Source organism: Tachyglossus aculeatus, chromosome X1 (genome assembly GCF_015852505.1).
Source record: "Tachyglossus aculeatus isolate mTacAcu1 chromosome X1, mTacAcu1.pri, whole genome shotgun sequence".
NCBI classification, from domain to species: Eukaryota; Metazoa; Chordata; class Mammalia; order Monotremata; family Tachyglossidae; genus Tachyglossus; species Tachyglossus aculeatus.
Genome location: NC_052101.1, coordinates 133,938,713 through 133,957,484, shown reverse-complemented (window position 1 = coordinate 133,957,484; position 18,772 = coordinate 133,938,713). Strand labels below are relative to the sequence as shown.

The following is an 18,772-nucleotide window of genomic DNA, read 5'->3' as shown; positions in this document are numbered from 1 at the left end:
TATGTTTGGTTCTGTTCTCTGTCTCCCCCTTTTAGACTGTGAGCCCACTGTTGGGTAGGGACTGTCTCTATGTGTTGCCAATTTGTACTTCCCAAGCGCTTAGTACAGTGCTCTGCACATAGTAAGTGCTCAATAAATGCGATTGATTGATTGATTGATTGATTGCAAGAAAAGTGTTAGCACTTGGTGGAAATAGAGAAGAGTTTAACTTTATTATTTTCTGCAGGGGAAAATCTAAGTCTCCTGCTCCAGAACAATGGCCTTAAACAGATTGTAAGCTGCTTCTCTGAAGCCCAGTATGAGGATGTAACCAGCATTATTCTTATCGTCATGCTCAACAGTAAGATTTTTGGTGAGTTAATCATCATTTTTGGATAAATTATCCTGCATAATTTCAGTTTGAAAATACTATGGTCCTTTTTCCATTTGAGTAAATGTTATGTTGTGCTTAAGTTGTGTATCCGGGAAAGAAAGCAGATTTGATCGAATGGTGGGTAAGGCAGATACCAGCTGATTGCTCTCGTGACCTGCCCCAGCACTTGTCCTGATACAAACAAATCAGGGCGGACACAGTCCCTGCCCGACATGGTTTCACAGTCTTAATCCCCCATTTTACAGATGAGGTAACTGTAGCACAGGATGGTTAAGTGACTAGCCCAAGATCACAGAGTAGACAAGAGGTGGAGCTGGGTTCACAGCCTTAATCCCCATTTTACAGATGAGGTACCTGTAGCACAGAAGAGTTAAGTGACTTGCCCAAGGTTACAGAGCAAACAAGTGGGGGAGCTGGGAATAGAACCCAGGTCCTTCCGACTCCCAGGCCTGTGCTCTATCCAAGAGGCCATGGATAAAGATCAGAGAGGGGAGTAGAGTGAAAGTCTGGAATAAACAGTTGAATAGACTATTGGCTGTAGGCCTCTAAACACATGCTGCGTGTAGTGGGGGTAAACACCTAAGGGCTTAGGCAGGGCCACTGGGTCCCTCTAAGGTGTCAAGTGTTGTAAATTACTACCCCCCTCCCCCACTACCTCTCCTTCTAGGTCACCCTTGCACTTGGATTTGTAATAATAATAATGGTATTTGTTAAACGCTTACTACGTGCCAGGCACTGTACTAAGCGCTGGGGTGGACACAGGCGGATTGAGTTGGGCACAGTCCCTGTCCTAAGTGGGGCTCACAGTCTTCATCCCCATTTTACAGATGAGGTAACCGAGGCCCGGGGAAGTGAAGTGACTTGCCCCAGATCACCCAGCAGACAAGTGGCAGAGTCGGGATTAGAACCCATGACCTTCCGACTTCCAGGCCTTGGCCCTATCCACTATGCCAGGCTGCTTCTTGTACCTTTCATTCATCCCACATCACTTAAGTACAAAGCTGTAATTTATTTTAATAGCTGTCTCTCCACCCACCTCCCCCAACTGTAACCTCCTTGTGGGCAGGAAACGTGTCTATCATGTTGTACACTCCCAAGAGCTTAGCCCAGTGCTCTGTGCACAGTAAATGCTCAACAAATACACCCGATTGATTGTTGGATTAATCAGGGTAGTCACGGTGGAAGAGGTGGAATTTGAAATGGGCTTTGAAGATGAATCCCTAACATGTCTCCCCTATCCTAAAAAAACACCCTGTCTTGACCCCATGACTCTCTCCAGTTATTCGCCAATATCCCTCTTACCATTCCTCTCCAAATGTCTTGAGCAAGTTATCTCCTCCCGCTGCTTCCACTTCCTTTCCTCCAATTCTGCGCTTGAGCCCTTCCAATCTAGCTTCTGCCCCCTCGCTCTATGGAAACTCCCCTCTCAGTGGTCATCAGTGATATCCTCATTGCCAAATCTGACAGCCTCTACTCCATCATCATAATAATAATAATAATAATAACAATAATGGTATTTGTTAAGCGCTTATTATGTGCCAAGCACTGTTCTAAGTGCTGGATCCTAGTCATCTTCGCTCAGCTGCTTCGACGCTGTTGACCACCCCATCTCCTGGAAACGTTATCCAACCTTGAATTTACTGATACTGTCCTCTCCTGGTTCTCCTCCTATCTCTCTGGACGCTCATTCTCAGTCTCTTTCGTGGACTCATTCATTCATTCAATCATATTTGTTGAGCACTTACTGTGTGCAGAGCACTGTACTAAGCGACTCCTGCTCTGCCTCTCACTTCCCAACCGTGGGGGTCCCTTAAGGTTCAGTTCTGGATCCCCTTCTAAGTCTCCATCTACGCCCACTCCCTGGGATAACTCATTCGCTCCTGTGGCTTCAACAACCACCTCTATGCAGATGATACCCAAATTTACCTGTCCAGCCCTAATCTCTCCCTCTCTGCAGTCTCACATCTCCTCCTTCCTTCAGGACATCTCTACTTGGATGTCCCGCCAACACCTCAAATTTAACATGCGTCAAACAGAACTAACTCCTCGTCTTCCCACTTAAATCCTGCCCTCCTTCTAACTTTTCCAACACTGTAGACACCAACACCATCCTCCCTGCCTCAGGAACTCTTAACCTTGACATTATCCACATCTCATCTCTCTTATTCAACCCACATAGTCAATCTATCGCTAAACCCTGTCGGTTCAATAATAATAATAATAATAAGAAGAAGAAGAATGATGATGATGATGATGATGGCGTTTATTAAGCACTTACTATGTGCAAAGCACTGTTCTAAGACCTGGGGAGGTTACAAGGTGATCAGGTTGTCCCACGGGGCTCACAGTCTTAATACCCATTTTACAGATGAGGTAACTGAGGCCCAGAGAAGCTAAGTGACTTGCCCAAAGTCACATAGCTGACAATTGGAAGAGCCAGGATTTGAACCCATAACCTCTGACTCCAAAGCCCGTGCTCTTTTCACTGAGCCACGCTGCTTCACCCTTCACAACATCACTGAACTCTGCTCTTTCCTCTCCGTCTGAACTGCTACCCTGTTAATCCAGGCCCTTATTCTGTCCTGCCTTGATTACTGCATCAGTGTCCTCACTGACCTCCCTGTCTTCTGTCTCTCCCCATTTCAGTCCATTCCTCACTGTGCTGCTTGAATATTTTCCCCCACTCATCAAGAACCTCTAGTGGTTGCCCATCCACCTTCACATCATAAACTCCTTACCATGGGCTTTAATAATAATAATAATAAGAAGAAGAAGAAGAAGAACCGTGGTATTTGTTAAGAGCTTACTATGTGCCGCACTGTACTAAGCACTGGGGTGGATACAGTCCCTGTCCCTCATGGGGCTCACAGTTTCAATCCCCATTTTACAGATGAGGTAACTGAGGCCCAGAGGACTGAAGTGATTTGTCCAAGGCCACACAGCACTATCCACCCTAAAGCTCTATCCACCCTAAAGAACTCAATCACCTTGTCCCCTCCTACATTACCTCTCTGAATTCCTCCCACAACCCAGCTCACACACTTTGCTCCTTTAATGCCAACCCACTCACTCTACCTTGATCTTATCTATCTTGCCACCGACCTCTCGTCCACCTCCTGCCTCTGGCCTGGAATAACCTTCCTTTTCATATCTGACAGCCAGTTACTCTTCCCACCTTCAAAGCCCTATTGAAGGCACATCCCCTCAAGCGGCCTTCCCGGACTAAGCCCTCTTTTCCTCTTCTCCTATTCCTTCCCGCATTGCCCTTGAACTTTGATTTTCACCCTTTATTCACCCCACCTTCTGCCCCACAGCAGTTATGTACACATTGGTAGTATATTCGTTCATATTAATGTCTGTCTCCCTTTTCAGACTGTAAGTTCCTTATGAGCAGGGAACCTATCTACCAACTCTTATTTTGAACTCTCCCAAGTGCTTAGCACATTGCTGTGCACACAATAAGCACTCAATAAATGCAATCGATTGATTTGGCCGGGAAGGGAATTGGAGGTCGGGGGAACAGCCTGAACCGAGGGGATGGAGGTGGGAGATTCGAGAGCCATCATTGGCAATGGTACTTTTTTGGTTCTTACGATGTGCAGAGCACCGTACCAAGCGCTTGGCAGAGTACAGTGCAACAGAGTTGGCAGACATGTTCCCTGTCCACAGTGAGCTTACAGTCTAAAGGGAGAGACAGACATTAATATAAATAATATGTAATTTAAAAATATGAACATAAGTGCTGTGGGGTTGAGGGTGGGGTGAATATAAAATGCCCAAAGGTCACAGATCCAAGTGCATAGAAGAACCAGGGACAGTTAGCTTGTGGGCAGGATAGTCATGGAAGAAGGGGACTGATTTTTAAGCTGGCGAAAGCTGGCGATGATAAGGAGTTCCTGCTTGATATGAAGGGAGACGGGTCGCCATTGCAAGGTTTTTGAGGAACTGAGATAGGTGTGCTGAGACATGCTTCAAGAAGATGATATGGATAGCAGTGTGTAGAATAGACTGTAGGGGAAAACACTGGAGGCAGGGGAAGAGATCATATAAGGGGGGTGGGGGGGTGGGGGGGCAGTGCCAGGGAAGCATGTTGGAGGAAGAGTAGCAGGATTTAGCGGCAGAGGTGTCTCTTACCTACTGTAGGAAAGACAAGTGTTGGCTGCCGGAATCATTGTTTCATTTCAAAGAACAGGCATTAGGCATCTGTAAGTGAAACTCTAATTTGGCTAGAAAGTGGGAGGAAAAATGTTTTCATGTTTGTTCTGTTAGCATATGCACTTGAAGATAACACAAGGGCTAAGCGCTTTGATACCACATTACTGACAGGACATTGACTTGGATTTCAACTATTATTCTGCAAATGATGGACTGAATAAGGATCTCCCTTTTTACTGTCCCTGATTCCTTTAAGGAGATCAATCAATCGATGCTATTTATTGAGTACTTACTGTATGCAGAGTACTGTACTAAGCACTCTGTACTAAGTATCATAATGGTGTTGGTAGACATCTTCTCTGCCCCCAGCGAGCTTACAGTCTAGGAGATTGTGTCGTTTAGTCTTAATGTTGTTTCCGAAGGAAAGTTGGGGTTCCACGATGTGGAGTGTGATGTGGGTTTAGTGTATTATGTGATGGTCTGTGAACTGAAGTTGGTGACATTAAAGTGGTAGGTGAGCAGGTTTTGTGAATTTGATTTTATGAAAATAAAGCATTAGCATTAAAACATTTGTTCACCTCTTTCTCTGTTTTTCTTTTGTTTCTTTTTACCTTTTATATAGCTGATAAATTACTCAGTAAATTTCTTGCATATATTTCACAAAGGATTTCTGAACTAAGAAATCCAGGAAATGTTGGTGGCCACTCGAGGGAAACAAAAGATACCTTGCCTAAAGAACAACGTAAAAAAAAAGGAAATAAGGTTTGCCTGTTTATTTCAAAGCTTATAAGTCTCCTTCCCTAAATTTTAGGGAAGGCCTGATGGTTCTTGGTGTGTATGAATGATAAATTTGGGAAGGATAGAAAGCTGAATCACCAGTTCTCCAGGCTTTTCATTCTGTTATTTTCTGCGTAGGTAAGAGATGAAGGGAAACTTTCAGGGAAGGGCATCCTGACCATTCATAGGGAAGGGTCAATTGGGCCAATCGCTCCTCCTGGGGACTCCACCCTTCCTAGGGAATGGAGTTCTGTACAGCTGCTGTTGTCCGGGAGAGGGGGATGAAGGATGAAGCCATGCACCCGAATCCCCGCTGCCCCTTCTCTTTCATTCATTCATTCAATCGTACTTATTGAGCGCTTACTGTGTGCAGAGCACTGTACTAAGCGCTTGGGAAGTACAAGTTGGTAACATATAGAGATGGTCCATACCCAATAGCGGGCTCACAGTCTAGAAGATCCCTCATCACCCAGCCCCACCCACACGGCGAAGACACTCACTCTCTTGCCCCACCACTCCTCCCACGGTTAACTCTCTAGGGTCCGCCGGCCAGGGAGGGTGGAACCACTTATGCTGACGGGTCCAAGACCCATCAGAAGAGGCGGGGGGGAGCGGGGAAGAGGGACAGCACACGTGGGATGTCCTGGGCCCCGCCCCTCCTGGGGTGCCCCTGAGAGGAATGAGGGCCAAAAAGGAACAATAACGCTGCTATTGGTTGGCTTTTTAAGAGACCTTCTGCCACGATAGTACATGCTGAAATATAGGGCAAAAATACTCCAGCGGGAAGGATTTAGGCCCAGGATGGTGTGGGGAGGTAATAATTAGGTCCCCATGAACTTGCAGCCAGCTGCGGCCTGGAGCAACTTCAATCGTGAATTTGCATATAGCAAGCACTGCTCATTAAATTCCATTGATAGGCTTGTGGTAGTTTGAAGGACATCTATCTAGTCCTTCTTCAAGTTGGGAAATGACCCTGCCCTGGATGAGAGTTTGTCCATATGAGTGCAGTTGTTGTAAGCTCCCAGTGGGCAGGGATCTCATCTACTGACACCCAAGGGACAACCCCTTCCACACTCCATGCGTCTGAAGGTAGCCCTTCCCTGGTCTTCTGCCATTTGCACATCCTGGCCCTGCTTTTGATTTGGCCTCTTGCTATTGTGAGCTTCCCAATAGCATTGATTGCGAGCCCCCCGGTCCATCAGTCAGTCATATTTAGTGAGCGCCAACTGCAGACAGAGCACTGAGCCCTTGCGAGAGGACTAGAGAATTACAAGTCAATCAATCAATCAATCAATCAATCATATTTATTGAGCGCTTACTATGTGCAGAGCACTATACTAAGCGCTTGGAAAGTACAAATTGGCAATACATAGAGACAGTCCCTACCCAACAGTGGGCTCACAGTCTAAAAGGGGGAGACAGAGAACAAAACCAAACATACCAACAAAATAAAATAAATAGGATAGAAATGTACAAGCAAAATAAATAAATAAATAAATAAATAGAGTAATAAATATGTACAACCATATATACATGTATACAGGTGCTGTGGGGAAGGGAAGGAGGTAAGATGGGGGATGGAGAGGGGGACGAGTCCTAATCTTTGCTTTTAAAAATTGTCTTTTCTCTAGTAAATGCCACTCATTTTCCACATTCTGTGAGGGAAATGCTAAGGGGAGCCAAAGGTTAGCCTGCCTTTTTGGAACTGTTACTGTGGTGTTTTGTATTTCAGGATCAAGGCTCTAAAATAAAAGGCATCATTGGAAAGCCCGTGGTGACAAGCATCTACCGAGAACAGAAACGTCCAAAGCAACATTCTGAGTTAGGTGTTCCGATTTTCCCCACACCTGCTAATGATAATAATAGTAATAGTAATGATGGCATTTGTTAAGTGCTTACTATGTGCAGAGCACTGTTCTAAACACTCAGGAGGATACAAGGTGATCGGGGTGTCCCACGTGGGGCTCACAGTCTTAATCCCCATTTTACAGATGAGGGAACTGAGGCACAGAGAAGTTAAGTGACTTGCCCAAGGTCATAGTGATAATGATGAGCTGGCTAATGGAAACATTAACCAGTTGGGGCTTCACCGCCATGGTCCTTTCCTGGTTCTATTCCTATCTCCCTGGCCGCTCATTCTCAGCCTCTTTCGCGGGCTCCTCCTCTGCCTTCCCCTCTCCCCCAACTTTGGAAGTCCCTTAAGGCTCAGTTCTGGATCGTCTTCTATTCTCCATCTATACCCACTCCCTTAGAGAGCTCAATCGTTCCCACAGCCTCAACTACCATCTCTGTGCAGATGAATCCCAAATCTCAATCTCCTGCCCTGATGTTAGCGCTTAAAGCAGTGCTCGGCACATAGTAAGCACTTAACAAATACTATTATTATTATTATTATTATTATTATTATGTCTCACCTCTTCTGCAGTCTCACATTTCCTCCTGCCTTCAGGACATCTCTCTTCAGATGTCCCGCAGACACCTCAGACTTATCTCGGCCAAAACAGAACGCATCTTCCCACCCAAAATTCTGTCGTCCTGATTTTCCTATCACCGTGGACAGCACCACCGTTCTCCCTGTCTCACAAGCCCTTAACCTTGACATTTCCCTTGTCTTATCTCTCTCATTCAACTCACATACTTAGTCCCATCGCTGAAATCCGCTCTTTCTGCCCCATTCAAACTGCTACCACGCTAATCCAAGCACTTATCCTATCCTGCCTCGATTACTGCATGGGCCTCCTCACCGACCTCCCTGCCTCTTGTCCTTACTCAGTCCAGTCCATTGTACACTCTGCTGCCTGGCTAAGTTTTTTACAGAACCATTCAGTCCATGTTTCCGCACTCCCCAAGAACCTCCAGTGACTGTCCATCCACCACGGCATCAAACAGAAACTCCTTACCGTTGGCTTTGAAGCACACGATCACATTACCCCCTCCTATCTCATGTTGCTGCTTTCCTATTACAACCCAGCCGGCACACTTGGCTCCTCTAATGCCAACTTACTCACTAGTTAAATTAATATGTAATTTGTAAACGTACATAATTTATAGAAAGTAAATAGTAACCAAAGGAAACCCAGCAGTTAGGTTTAATTCAGAGTGGTCATACTGCGTTACTGTAAAATGCAGGTGGATGAAAATTCAATGAGTTTCAGCATTGTGTGATCTAGGGGATAGGGAGCTTTCCTGCCCGCTTCCTCCTGCCCACCAAAACCCATTGAATTCTGACATGATTGAGCTAGCAGAAGCAGCATGGCTTAAAGGAAAGAGCAGGGGCTTGGAAGTCAGAGACGTGGGTTCTAATCCTGCCTCCGCCACTTGACTGCTGTTTGACCTTGGGCAAGTCACTTCACTTCTCTGTGCCTCAGTTCCCTCATCTGTAAAATAGGGATTAAGACTGTGGCCCCACATGGGACAACCTGATTACCTTGTAACTACCCGATCACTTAGAACAGTACTTGGTACATAGTAAGTGCTTAACAAATACTGTAATAATAATAATAATAGTCTGCGCTTTGTAGAATCTCAGAAATGGGGAACGAACCCCGTGCCAACCCCCCTGCCCCCAAACTGGCTTCCCACATCTTTCCGCATTAGATGAAAACTCACTGTCGGCACTGAGGCTCTCTGCCTTCTGGCAGGCAGTGTGTGTCTTCCTTCCATTGTACATCCCCGGGTTATTGGTACATTGCTTAGCTCGGTGAATGCAATAGAATGATCGTTTGGTCGTTGTTAGTTATGACCACCCGGCCCCCGGGTCTTTTTCATATGTGTGCCTGGCTAGCCTTTCCCCTTTATATTGCCTTTTTTCTCCTTATGTGTATTGTCTCGCACTGTCCTTTCTGACTTCCATTGTCTTTTTGGGGGATCATTTGTTCAGGGTCACTTGGCCTTCCAAAATGTTATCGCCCCTCCCCCCTCGACCCAATTTTGTATTCACTGTAAATTTCATGAGTACACACTCAATTCCTTCATCCTGGTCATTAATTGAAATTAACGAGAACCGTCTATTCTGTCATTTTAACCTACTCTCCCTTTTGTTTCAGGAAACGTGTAGATCAAGTTTCAGCTCCAGCCACTGAAATTGGAGCACAGAAACCACCAAAGAAAGGTACAGTAACAGATGGTTTCTCTTTTTGTTAAGCTTAGCTGGACATTTATGGGGAGAAAATGGGCCCACTCTTCACCATCTCAAGTGGCTGTTTCATTCATTCATTCATTCATTCATTCATATTTATTAAGCGCTTACCGTGTGCAGAGCACTGTACTAAGTGATTGGGAAGTACAAGTTGGCAACATATAGAGATGGTCCCTACCCGCCAGCGGGCTCACCTTCCACTACATGTGGCACCATTGAGAAGCAGTCTGGCCTAGTGGAGAGAACACGGGCCTAGAAATCAGAAGGACCTGGGTTCTAATCCCGAATCCGTCACTTGTCTGTTGTGTGACCTTGGGCAAGTCACTTAACTTCTCTGGGTCTCCCTTACCTCATCTGTAAAGTGTCCCATTCAGTCTGTGAGCCCCATGTGGGACATGGGCTCCGTCCAACCTTCCAGCGTTTAGAACAGTGCTTGGCACAAAGTAAGTGCTTAACAAATATCATCATCATTATGATTATTATTATTGCTTCCTATCTACCCCAGCACTTATCAAACAGTGCCTGGCATGTAGTAAGGGCTTAATACCATAACCTCTCCCTCCCCCTCAAACCTTTGCTCCTGAGTGACTGGATTGGATTGGATTCACTCCAGGGGACAAGTGGTGGAGCTGGGATTGGAAGGCAGGTCTTCTGACTCCCAGTTCCATGCTCTTTCCAATGGAGCATGCTGCTTCATCTGCGAACCAAGATTATTTTAACCCAAAGGGTACAGGGGTACAGGGTAAATCAAACAGTAGGATGAATGATGGAAAAAATCAATTCAGCTACACTAATAGTCATGGGTGCAGCCAGGCTCTGAGCATGGGAACAAGCAGCATGATGAGGTAGGGAAGTGAAGAGGTGTTGATGAGCATCATGGAGTGGCTAGAGCAGAGACCTGGGAGTAGGAAGGACCTAGGTTCTCGTCCCGGCTCTGCCACATGTCTGCTGTGTGGCCTTGGGTAGGTCATTTCACTTTTCTGGGCCTCAGTTGTCTCATCTGGGGATGAGGACTGTGAGCCCCACGTGGGACAGGGATTCATCATCATCATCATCATCAATCGTATTTATTGAGCGCTTACTATGTGCAGAGCACTGTACTAAGCGCTTGGGAAGTACAAATTGGCAACATACAGAGACAGTCCCTACCCAACAGTGGGCTCACAGTCTAAAAGGGGGAGACAGAGAACAAAACCAAACATATTAACAAAATAAAATAAATAGAATAAATATGTACAAATAAAATAAATAAAAAAATAAATAGAGTGATAAATACGTACAAACATATACATATATACAGGTGCTGTGGGGAGGGGAAGGAGGTAAGTTGGGGGGATGTGGAGGGGGAGGAGGGGGAGAGGAAGGAGGGGGCTCAGTCTGGGAAGGCCTCCTGAAGGAGGTGAGCTCTCAGTAGGACTTTGAAGGGAGGAATAGAGCTAGCTTGGCAAATGTCTGGAGGGAGGGCATTCCAGGCCAGGGGGGTGACGTGGGCCGCGGATCGACGGGACAGGCGGGAATGAGGCACGGTGAGGAGATTAGCGGCAGAGGAGCGGAGGGTGCAGGCTGGGCTGTAGAAGGAGAGAAGGGAGGTGAGGTAGGAGGGGGCGAGGTGATGGACAGCCTTGAAGCCGAGGGTGAGGAGTTTTTGCCTGATGCGTAGGTTGGTGAAGTAACACAATGCCAAGGATGTTTCATTCCTGCAAACCTGGATGAATGTTGGAGGGGAAATCATTTTTGTCCCGATCCAGTGTCATTACTTTCAGAATTAATCAATGACTAATCGATCAGTGTATTTTCTTGAGGGTTTACCATGTGCAGAGCACTGTGCTAAGTGTTTGTGAGAGCACATGCAATACAAGGTAGTTGGTAGATATGTTCCTTGCCCACAAGAAATTTACAGTCTACAGAGGGGAGACAGACATTAAAAGAAATTACTGATGTGTACAAAAGTGCTGTGAGGCTGAAGGGGTAGGTGAATAGCAAGGCTTCAAGGGTTCAGAACCAGGTGCATAGGTGGTACAGAAGAGAAAGGGACTGGGGGAAGCAAAGGGTTAATCGGGGAAGGTCTCTTGTAGGAGATATGATTTGAACGAGGCTTTGATGGTGGGCAGAATAGTGGCCTGTCATATTTACAGGGGGAGGGAGTTCCAGGACAGAGGGAGATGGTGGGCCAGGTGTCGGTGCCGAGTTAAATGAGACAGAGGTGCAGTAAGTAGGTCGAGAAGCAGCCCGGTGGAGTGGCAGAGGTTGTGGGTTCTAATCCCTGCTCTGCTATTTGCTGTGGGACCTTGGGCAAGTCACTTCACTTCTCTGTTCCTCGGTTACCTCATCTGTAAAATGGGGAATGAAATCGTGAGCCCCACGAAGGACAACCTGATTACCTTGTCTTTGCCCCAGCGCTTAGGACAGTACTTGGCAAATAGTAATCGCTTACCAAATACCGTAGTTATTATTCATTATTATTCTTATTGGTGTTTAGAGGAGCCAAGTGCTCAAGCTGGGTTGCAGTAGGAAATCAGCATGGTAAGGTGGGAGGGGGAACAGCCAATTGAGTGCCTTAAAGCCGATGATCAGGGAGTTCTGTCTGATGGGGAGGCAGTTAGGCAACTGCTGGAGTTTCCTGAAGAGTGAGGACATGTGGACCGCATGTTTCTTTAGAAGAATTATCCGGGTAGCAGAGTGAACTAAGGCCCAGAGAGAGGTGAGACAAGAGGCAGGGAGGTCGGTCCGGAGGCTGACGCCGTAGTCAAGGTGGGATACGATAAGTGCTTGGATCATCATGGCGGTAGCTTGGATGGAAAGGTGAGGGCAGATTTTAGCAATGTTACGAAGGTAGACCCGACAGGATTTGGTGACAGATTTGAATATGGGAGTTGAATGAGAGAGATGAGTCTAGGATAATGCAGAGGTTGTGGGCTCGGGAGACAGGGAGGGTAATGGTGTTGTCCACAGTGATGGGAAAGACAGGGGGAGGGAACCAGTGGAGGAGAGAGGTGGGCCGAGCAGTGCTTCAGGAAGATGATGTGTGTAGCAGCTTGTAGTTGGAGTGGTAATGTTTATTAAATGCCTACTGTGTGCAGAACACTGTACCAAGTGCTGGGAAAGAATACACAAGTGAAAATTAGACACAGTTCCTGTCTCTCCGGGGGCTCACAATCTGACACCGTAGCCAGGGGGTGGGGCACACCTGGCCACAGCCACATAAGGAGAAGGGAAACGGAACATGAAGACAGTATAAAGACTTGGATAAGTACACAAAATGAAAACAAAATCTGTAGGGTACCGCGGTTAAAGAAGCAGCATGGCCTAGTGGATAGATCCCGGGTCCGGGAGCCAGGAGGTCATGGGTTCTACTCCTGGCTCCACCGCTTGTCTGCTGTGCGACCTTGGACAAGTCACTTCATTTCTCTGGGCCCCAGTTACCTCATCTGGGAAATGGCCATCGAGACTGTGAACCCCACATGGGACAGGGACTGTATCCAACCCGATTTGCTTGCATCCACCCCGGCGCTTTGTACAGTGCCTGGCACGTAGTAAGCACTTAACACATGCCATTATAATTACTACTATTACCAGAGGAATTCTGAACTCGATAGTACTGTATTTAAGATTCATAGTGATGAAGTCAAAAAGATCTTTTCAGCGATGTTCTTTTTCATACCAGCCGATCTGCCAAGCAACACAGCAGAAGGAAAAGATAAAAAACGTCAGGGTGTTAAAAGAAAGGCCCTTTCCACGGGCAACGTGAATCAGGAGCGGTGAGTACTACAGCACAAGATTTCCTTAGAGAGAGGTTCCTCATCTGTATAACCCTCGTGGTCTCAGAAAACTGGGTAAACTTACGTTATATGACTGACCTTGTACCTTCACTGTTCTCAGTTTCACCCCGATCTTCCCACTAGTGCAGACGGTAGGTTAGGATCATACCAGTGAAGTCTTTCCACTTTTTAGTTCAGTGATGTGACAGCAAAGCAGTGGATCCAGGCAGAAATTTTCTTATGGTATTCGTTTAAGGACTTAGTGGGTGCCGGACAGTGTACTAAGCACTGGGTTAGATCGAGATCATCAGAGTAGACATGGTCCCTGTCCCCCATGGAGCTCACAGTCTCAATCCCCATTTTACAAATGAGGTAACTGAGGCACAGAGAAGTTAAGTGACTTGCCTAAGGTCACACAGCAGACAAGTGGTGGAGCCCGGACTAGAACCCAGGTCCTCTGACTCCCAGGCCCGTGCTCTTTCTGCTAGGCCACGCTACAGCCAGAGTTCTTCATTCTCGCTGTACATTACAGTACGAAGCACCAACACCCTTGAAGGAAGAGAATGGACCCATCTATACTAATTCCAAAATGAATCGAGTAACTTTGCCATCTTAAGCTTGTGTGCTTTTCTCCCCTAACAACTCACTGAATTATCCCCTTAATCAGAAGCTTCTAGGGGCAAGGAGCTGGATCAGATGATCTCTTGAATTCCCTTCCAGCCCTCTGATTGTGTGCTTGTGACAAGCATTGGAAATCCGTTTGGAACAGCAAATCCCTTTCCAGGCAGAAAAATGTTGAGGTTAAGGAAATATCCAGACCAACGTTCTGGATGGGATCGAATTAGCCAGCGAGTTTTCCAGATGCCTGGATGGGTTTGGAAACATAGATGTAGCTGTAGCGTTTAATTTCATCTTCTAGTCCTTCTCATGAAGCACCCACACGGTTTCGGTTCAATTCATTCCACCTGCTTGGCTTAGCTGTAAGATCTTGGAAATTTGAGCAATTTCGGTGGTTCTTATGAAAATTACAGCAAAGAGTTATGGGGAACTGAGAACTCATGACACTGAAAAGAAGTGAAATTAGGATTCAGCAACAGGAGCAGTAGCATTTTCTGAGTGCCTGTTGTGTACAAAGGCACTGAACTGAGCATTTGGGGGCACATGATAGGGTTAGTAAATGTGACCCTTGCCCTCAAAGAGCTTTAAATCAAGCGGGGTGGTGGGGGCAGACCCTGAAATACATTACTCGTATGAGGAAGTGGTAGAGTAATGGGATGAACATAAGCACTACTAAGAGGGCCCTATTTATTCTTAGTAATTTATTAGTCCTAAAGAGCCCTAGTCTCCTGCCTGAACTGTCAAGCAGGCTGTACCACACCCTTGGACATTGGAGGAGCTGAAAACCACCTTCTTCCTTGCACGGTGCTCTGTGCTCCCTCACACATTTCTCTCAGGTGTACTGGTAAATCGTTGAAGGGAATGGAGCGTGGGCCACTATGGTGGTTGCAGAATTGTTGGCGGCCCCTATTCCCCATCCCCCTTGCTGGCTTGTCTCTAACCGTGGCGCCAGAAGGTGCTCCAGAGGGCTGTGTGCACTCTGCTCCATGGGGAAGACATTGTCCCTCCTCACGCCTGCTAGGTGGGGGCAAGTCTCTGGCCCATCATGACTCTTCTAGTAAGTCGGGGTGAGGCGGGGGAGCGGGCGGGCAGGTGGATGGAGGGATGGACGGATGGACACAAGGCTCGATAGGTACTGCAGGTATAGAGACTGAGAAAAGCATTCATCTTACATATGTAATGATTGCAGAACAACTGAAAAATCCACCAAGAAGGTGCAGAAGAAAAAGTAGCCAACAGCTGAACTAGAGTAAAGAAACCGGGAAACCACTGGAATTCAATTTGGTGGTCTTACCCGGGAACGAAGACTTCAATGGATTTGTCCCATTAAAACTACAAGTTAGAAAAATTAAGTGATATGTAATTTCTGAAAGAGTTTTTTTGGTAGAGATTTTTAGAAAGTGTAACTGTTCTTTGTTTTAAGCAAGCGCTGTCCTGCCGATCCCGATTAGTTTCACGGCATGATATTCAGATGGGGGCCCAGTCACACTGTTCCCTAAAGGGGTTTTTGGTAGCATGAGTTCTGGAGACCTTTGCTTAGCTTCTTCAAGAAGCCTGTCGAAAAGGAAGAAACACCCTAGTGTGTGCTCCTTTTAAAGGTGTCTTTGAGAATTTGCCTTTTGGTTTTCCCAAAGAGAAACAACTAAGAAGGGCAAAATCCAGTAATTGTTTTAATAGCATTTTTTGATGTAGTAGTCGAATTTGATGGTTAAGTAGGATTCTTAGTGAATGTAGTAATTTGTTGAATGTTAAAAGTGTCCTTTTGCCTAAGTCATTTAAGAACCAAACTTCCTACCAAGGAATGAGTTATATTCTAGGGGAAAATGTAGCCCATGGTTCGGACAGATTTGCTTAGTCTCTAGCCTGATGTATGACATAGAAATGGAAAACACTTTTGACCAACTGAGTTTTTTTAGGTAAATTAAATGAGATGCTACCATTAAATAAAAATGTTTTTTGTTCTGAAAGTGCTATCCGAGTAGTCCTTTTGAGTATCTTCTTCATTCATGAAACATTTCTGTCTTGTGAAACTATACTTGCACTACTTGGCCCCACTGAATGATACATCACCAGTTCTCTTAATCTATTATGTTCTCCATTCTTTTATTCAACAGCCTATCATCCTGGCTTAACTTTGGAAATATGTACATATGGCATTACCTACTTTTCTGACTTTACTACCCTCAGGGCTCTTAAACCTCGAATTAAAAGCCTCACGTGATCCAAAAAAGCAACCGACTCTGTATAAACGATTCACCTAATTATGGCCCTCTTGGAAAGATGGTGTAGGAAACCCAGTTATTTTTCCGAAGAACAGCACACAAATTCCCGTGTGTTACACTTCCCCGAGCAATGTAAGGGGGCACATCTTTGGCCCTTTGGTTACACATGAGGTTTGACCTGATTATGAGCTTCTGGCTAAAAAGAGCAAAATGGTAGCCACCACCTCCCTCTCCCGGAGCATGTGTGAAGTCTGAAGGCGTTGGAGTGAAAGGAGAACTCCACAGTCAGTTTGAAGATCAAGCATCTGTTGGTGTGGTTCCTCGGAGACATGGCTACGACCTGTCAGGCAATCCCACTGTCGGCATGTTCGCCTTTTCACTTAAGCCTGCACTCTCCATTGTCACCACGTTTGTTGTCCATCTCCACAGACAATAGGTGTGCTGCCATTCCCAGTCTCTTAATCAATCTCAACTTAAAGACAAGTAAAAATACGCATTTTCCACTCCCCTCTGCATCACTCTGACCTGCTCCTTTTGCTCTTGCCCCCTCTTCCCGCCCCACAGCATTTATGTATGTATCTGTATTTTTATGTATTTATATCGATGCCGGTTGACTTGTACTGATGTCTATCTCCCCCGCTGTCGACTGTGAGCTCGTTGTGGGCAGGGATTGTCAACCTACGAATCAAGCAAAAACTCCTCACTCTCAGCTTCAAGGCTCTCCATCACCTCGCCCCCTCCTACCTTTATTAATTCACTCATTCAATCGTATTTATTGAGCACTTACTGTGTGCAGAGCACTGTACTAAGCGCTTGGGAAGTACAAGTTGCACCTCACCTCCCTTCTCTCCTTCTACAGCCCAGCCCGCACGCTCCTCTCCTCTGCCACCACTAAGCTCCTCACTGTGCCCCGTTCTTGCCTGTCCCGCCATCGACCCCCAGCCCACGTCCTTCCCCTGGCCCAGAATGCCCTCCCTTCACACATCTGCCAAGCTAGCTCTCTTCCTCCCTTCAAAGCCATACTGAGAGCTCACCTCCTCCAGGAGGCCTCCCCAGACAGAGCCCCCTTCTTCCTCTCCTCCTCCCCATCCCCCTGCCCTACCTCCTTCCCCTCCCCACAGCACCTGTAATGCATCTGTACAGATTTATTACTCTATTTTACTTGTACATGCTTTCTATTTATTTTGTTAATGATGTGCATATAGCTTTAATTCTATTTGTTCAGATGGTTTTGACACCTGTCTAAATGTTTTGTTGTCTGTCTCCCCCTTCTAGACTGTGAGCTCGTTGTTGGGTAGGGACCATCTCTATATGTTACCGACTTGAATTCCCAAGCACTTAATACAGTGCTGTGCATTCATGCAATCGTATTTATTGAGCACTTACTGTGTGCAGAGCACTGTACTAAGGACTTGGAAAGTACAGCAAATGAAGAGAGACAATCTGTGCCCACAAGGGCCTGACAGTCTTGGGGCAGGGTGGGGGGGGGGGCGACAGGCATCAATACAAGTAAACAGGGATTAACATAAATAGAATTATAGATCTATGCATATAAACAAGCGGTGTGGGGCGGGGATGGGTGGAAGAGCAAAGGGAGTGAGTCGTGAAGTGGAAGGGAGGGGGAGCTGAGGAAAAGCGGGGCTTCGTCTGGGAAGCCCTCTTGGAGGAGGTGCACCTTCAGTAGGACTTTGAAGGGGGAGAAGAGTGATTGGCTGATTTGAAGAGGGCCAGGAGGACGTGGGTCAAGGGTCGACGGCGAGACAGGCGAGATGGAGGCCCAGTGAGAAGGTTAGCGGCTCCAGAGGAACGGAGTGCAAGGGCTGGGCTGGAGAAGGAGAGAAGGGAGGTGAAGTAGGAGGGGGCAAGGTTATGGAGAGCTTTAAAGCCAATAGGGGGTTTTGTTTGATATTTGGAGATTTTTGAGGAGTTAGGGTGACATGCCCTGAACGTTTTTGATGATCCAGACAACCGAATGAAGTGTGGACTCAAGTCGGGAGAGGCAGGAGGTTGGGAGGTCAGAAAGGAGGCTGATGCAGTAATCCAGTCGAGACCGGGTGAGTGACTGTACTAACACGGTAGCGGCTTGGATGGCGAGGAAAAGGCGGGTCTTGGCGATATTGTGAAGGTGAGACCGGCAGGATTTGGTGACGGATTGGCTTTGTGGGGTGAATGAGAGAGTGGAGTCAAGGGTGACACCAAGGTTATGGGCTCACGAGACGGGAAGGATGGGAGGGGACGGATTGGGAAGGAAGATAAGGAGTTCTGTTTTGGACATTAGGAGTTTGAGGTGGCGGGAGGACAACCAAGTGGAGATGTCCTGAAGGCAGGAACAGATGTGAGCCTTGAGGGAGGGAGAGAGAACAGGGCAGGAGGTATAAATTTGGGTGTCATCCGCATAGAGATGGTAGTTGAAGCCGTGGGAGCGAATGAGTTCTTCAAGGGAGGGAGCGTAGATGGAGACTAGACGGGGACCAAGAACTGAACCTTGAGGGACCCCCACAGTTAGGGGGTGGGAGGGAGAGGAGGAGCCCGTGAAGGAGCCTGAGAATGAATGGCCAGAGAGAAAAGAGGAGAAGCAGGGGAGGACAGAGTCAGTGAAGCCAAAGTTAGACAACGTATGGAGTAGAAGGGGTAGTCAACTCTCTATTGCTGTATTGTACTTTCCCGAGCGCTTATTACAATCTTCTGCACATAGTAAGCACTCCGTAAATACGAGTGAATGAAGGAATTA

General features: G+C 46.6%; 1 protein-coding gene across 5 annotated transcripts in view; it reads left to right on the top strand.

Annotated features, from left to right (window-relative positions):
- LOC119950558 (telomere repeats-binding bouquet formation protein 1-like) overlaps nucleotides 1–15,786 on the top strand; it is a 50,628-nt gene extending 34,842 nt beyond the window's left edge. For all 5 annotated transcript variants that reach the window (XM_038773074.1, XM_038773075.1, XM_038773073.1 and 2 more), the window contains 6 exons: nucleotides 227–352; nucleotides 5,151–5,290; nucleotides 7,038–7,126; nucleotides 9,352–9,416; nucleotides 13,108–13,201; nucleotides 15,009–15,786. In XM_038773074.1, coding sequence (XP_038629002.1) covers nucleotides 227–352; nucleotides 5,151–5,290; nucleotides 7,038–7,126; nucleotides 9,352–9,416; nucleotides 13,108–13,201; nucleotides 15,009–15,051 — 557 coding nt within the window. In that variant the 3' untranslated portion in view covers nucleotides 15,052–15,786. The remainder of the gene's footprint in view (nucleotides 1–226; nucleotides 353–5,150; nucleotides 5,291–7,037; nucleotides 7,127–9,351; nucleotides 9,417–13,107; nucleotides 13,202–15,008) is intronic.
- The last annotated feature ends 2,986 nt before the right edge of the window (nucleotides 15,787–18,772 follow it).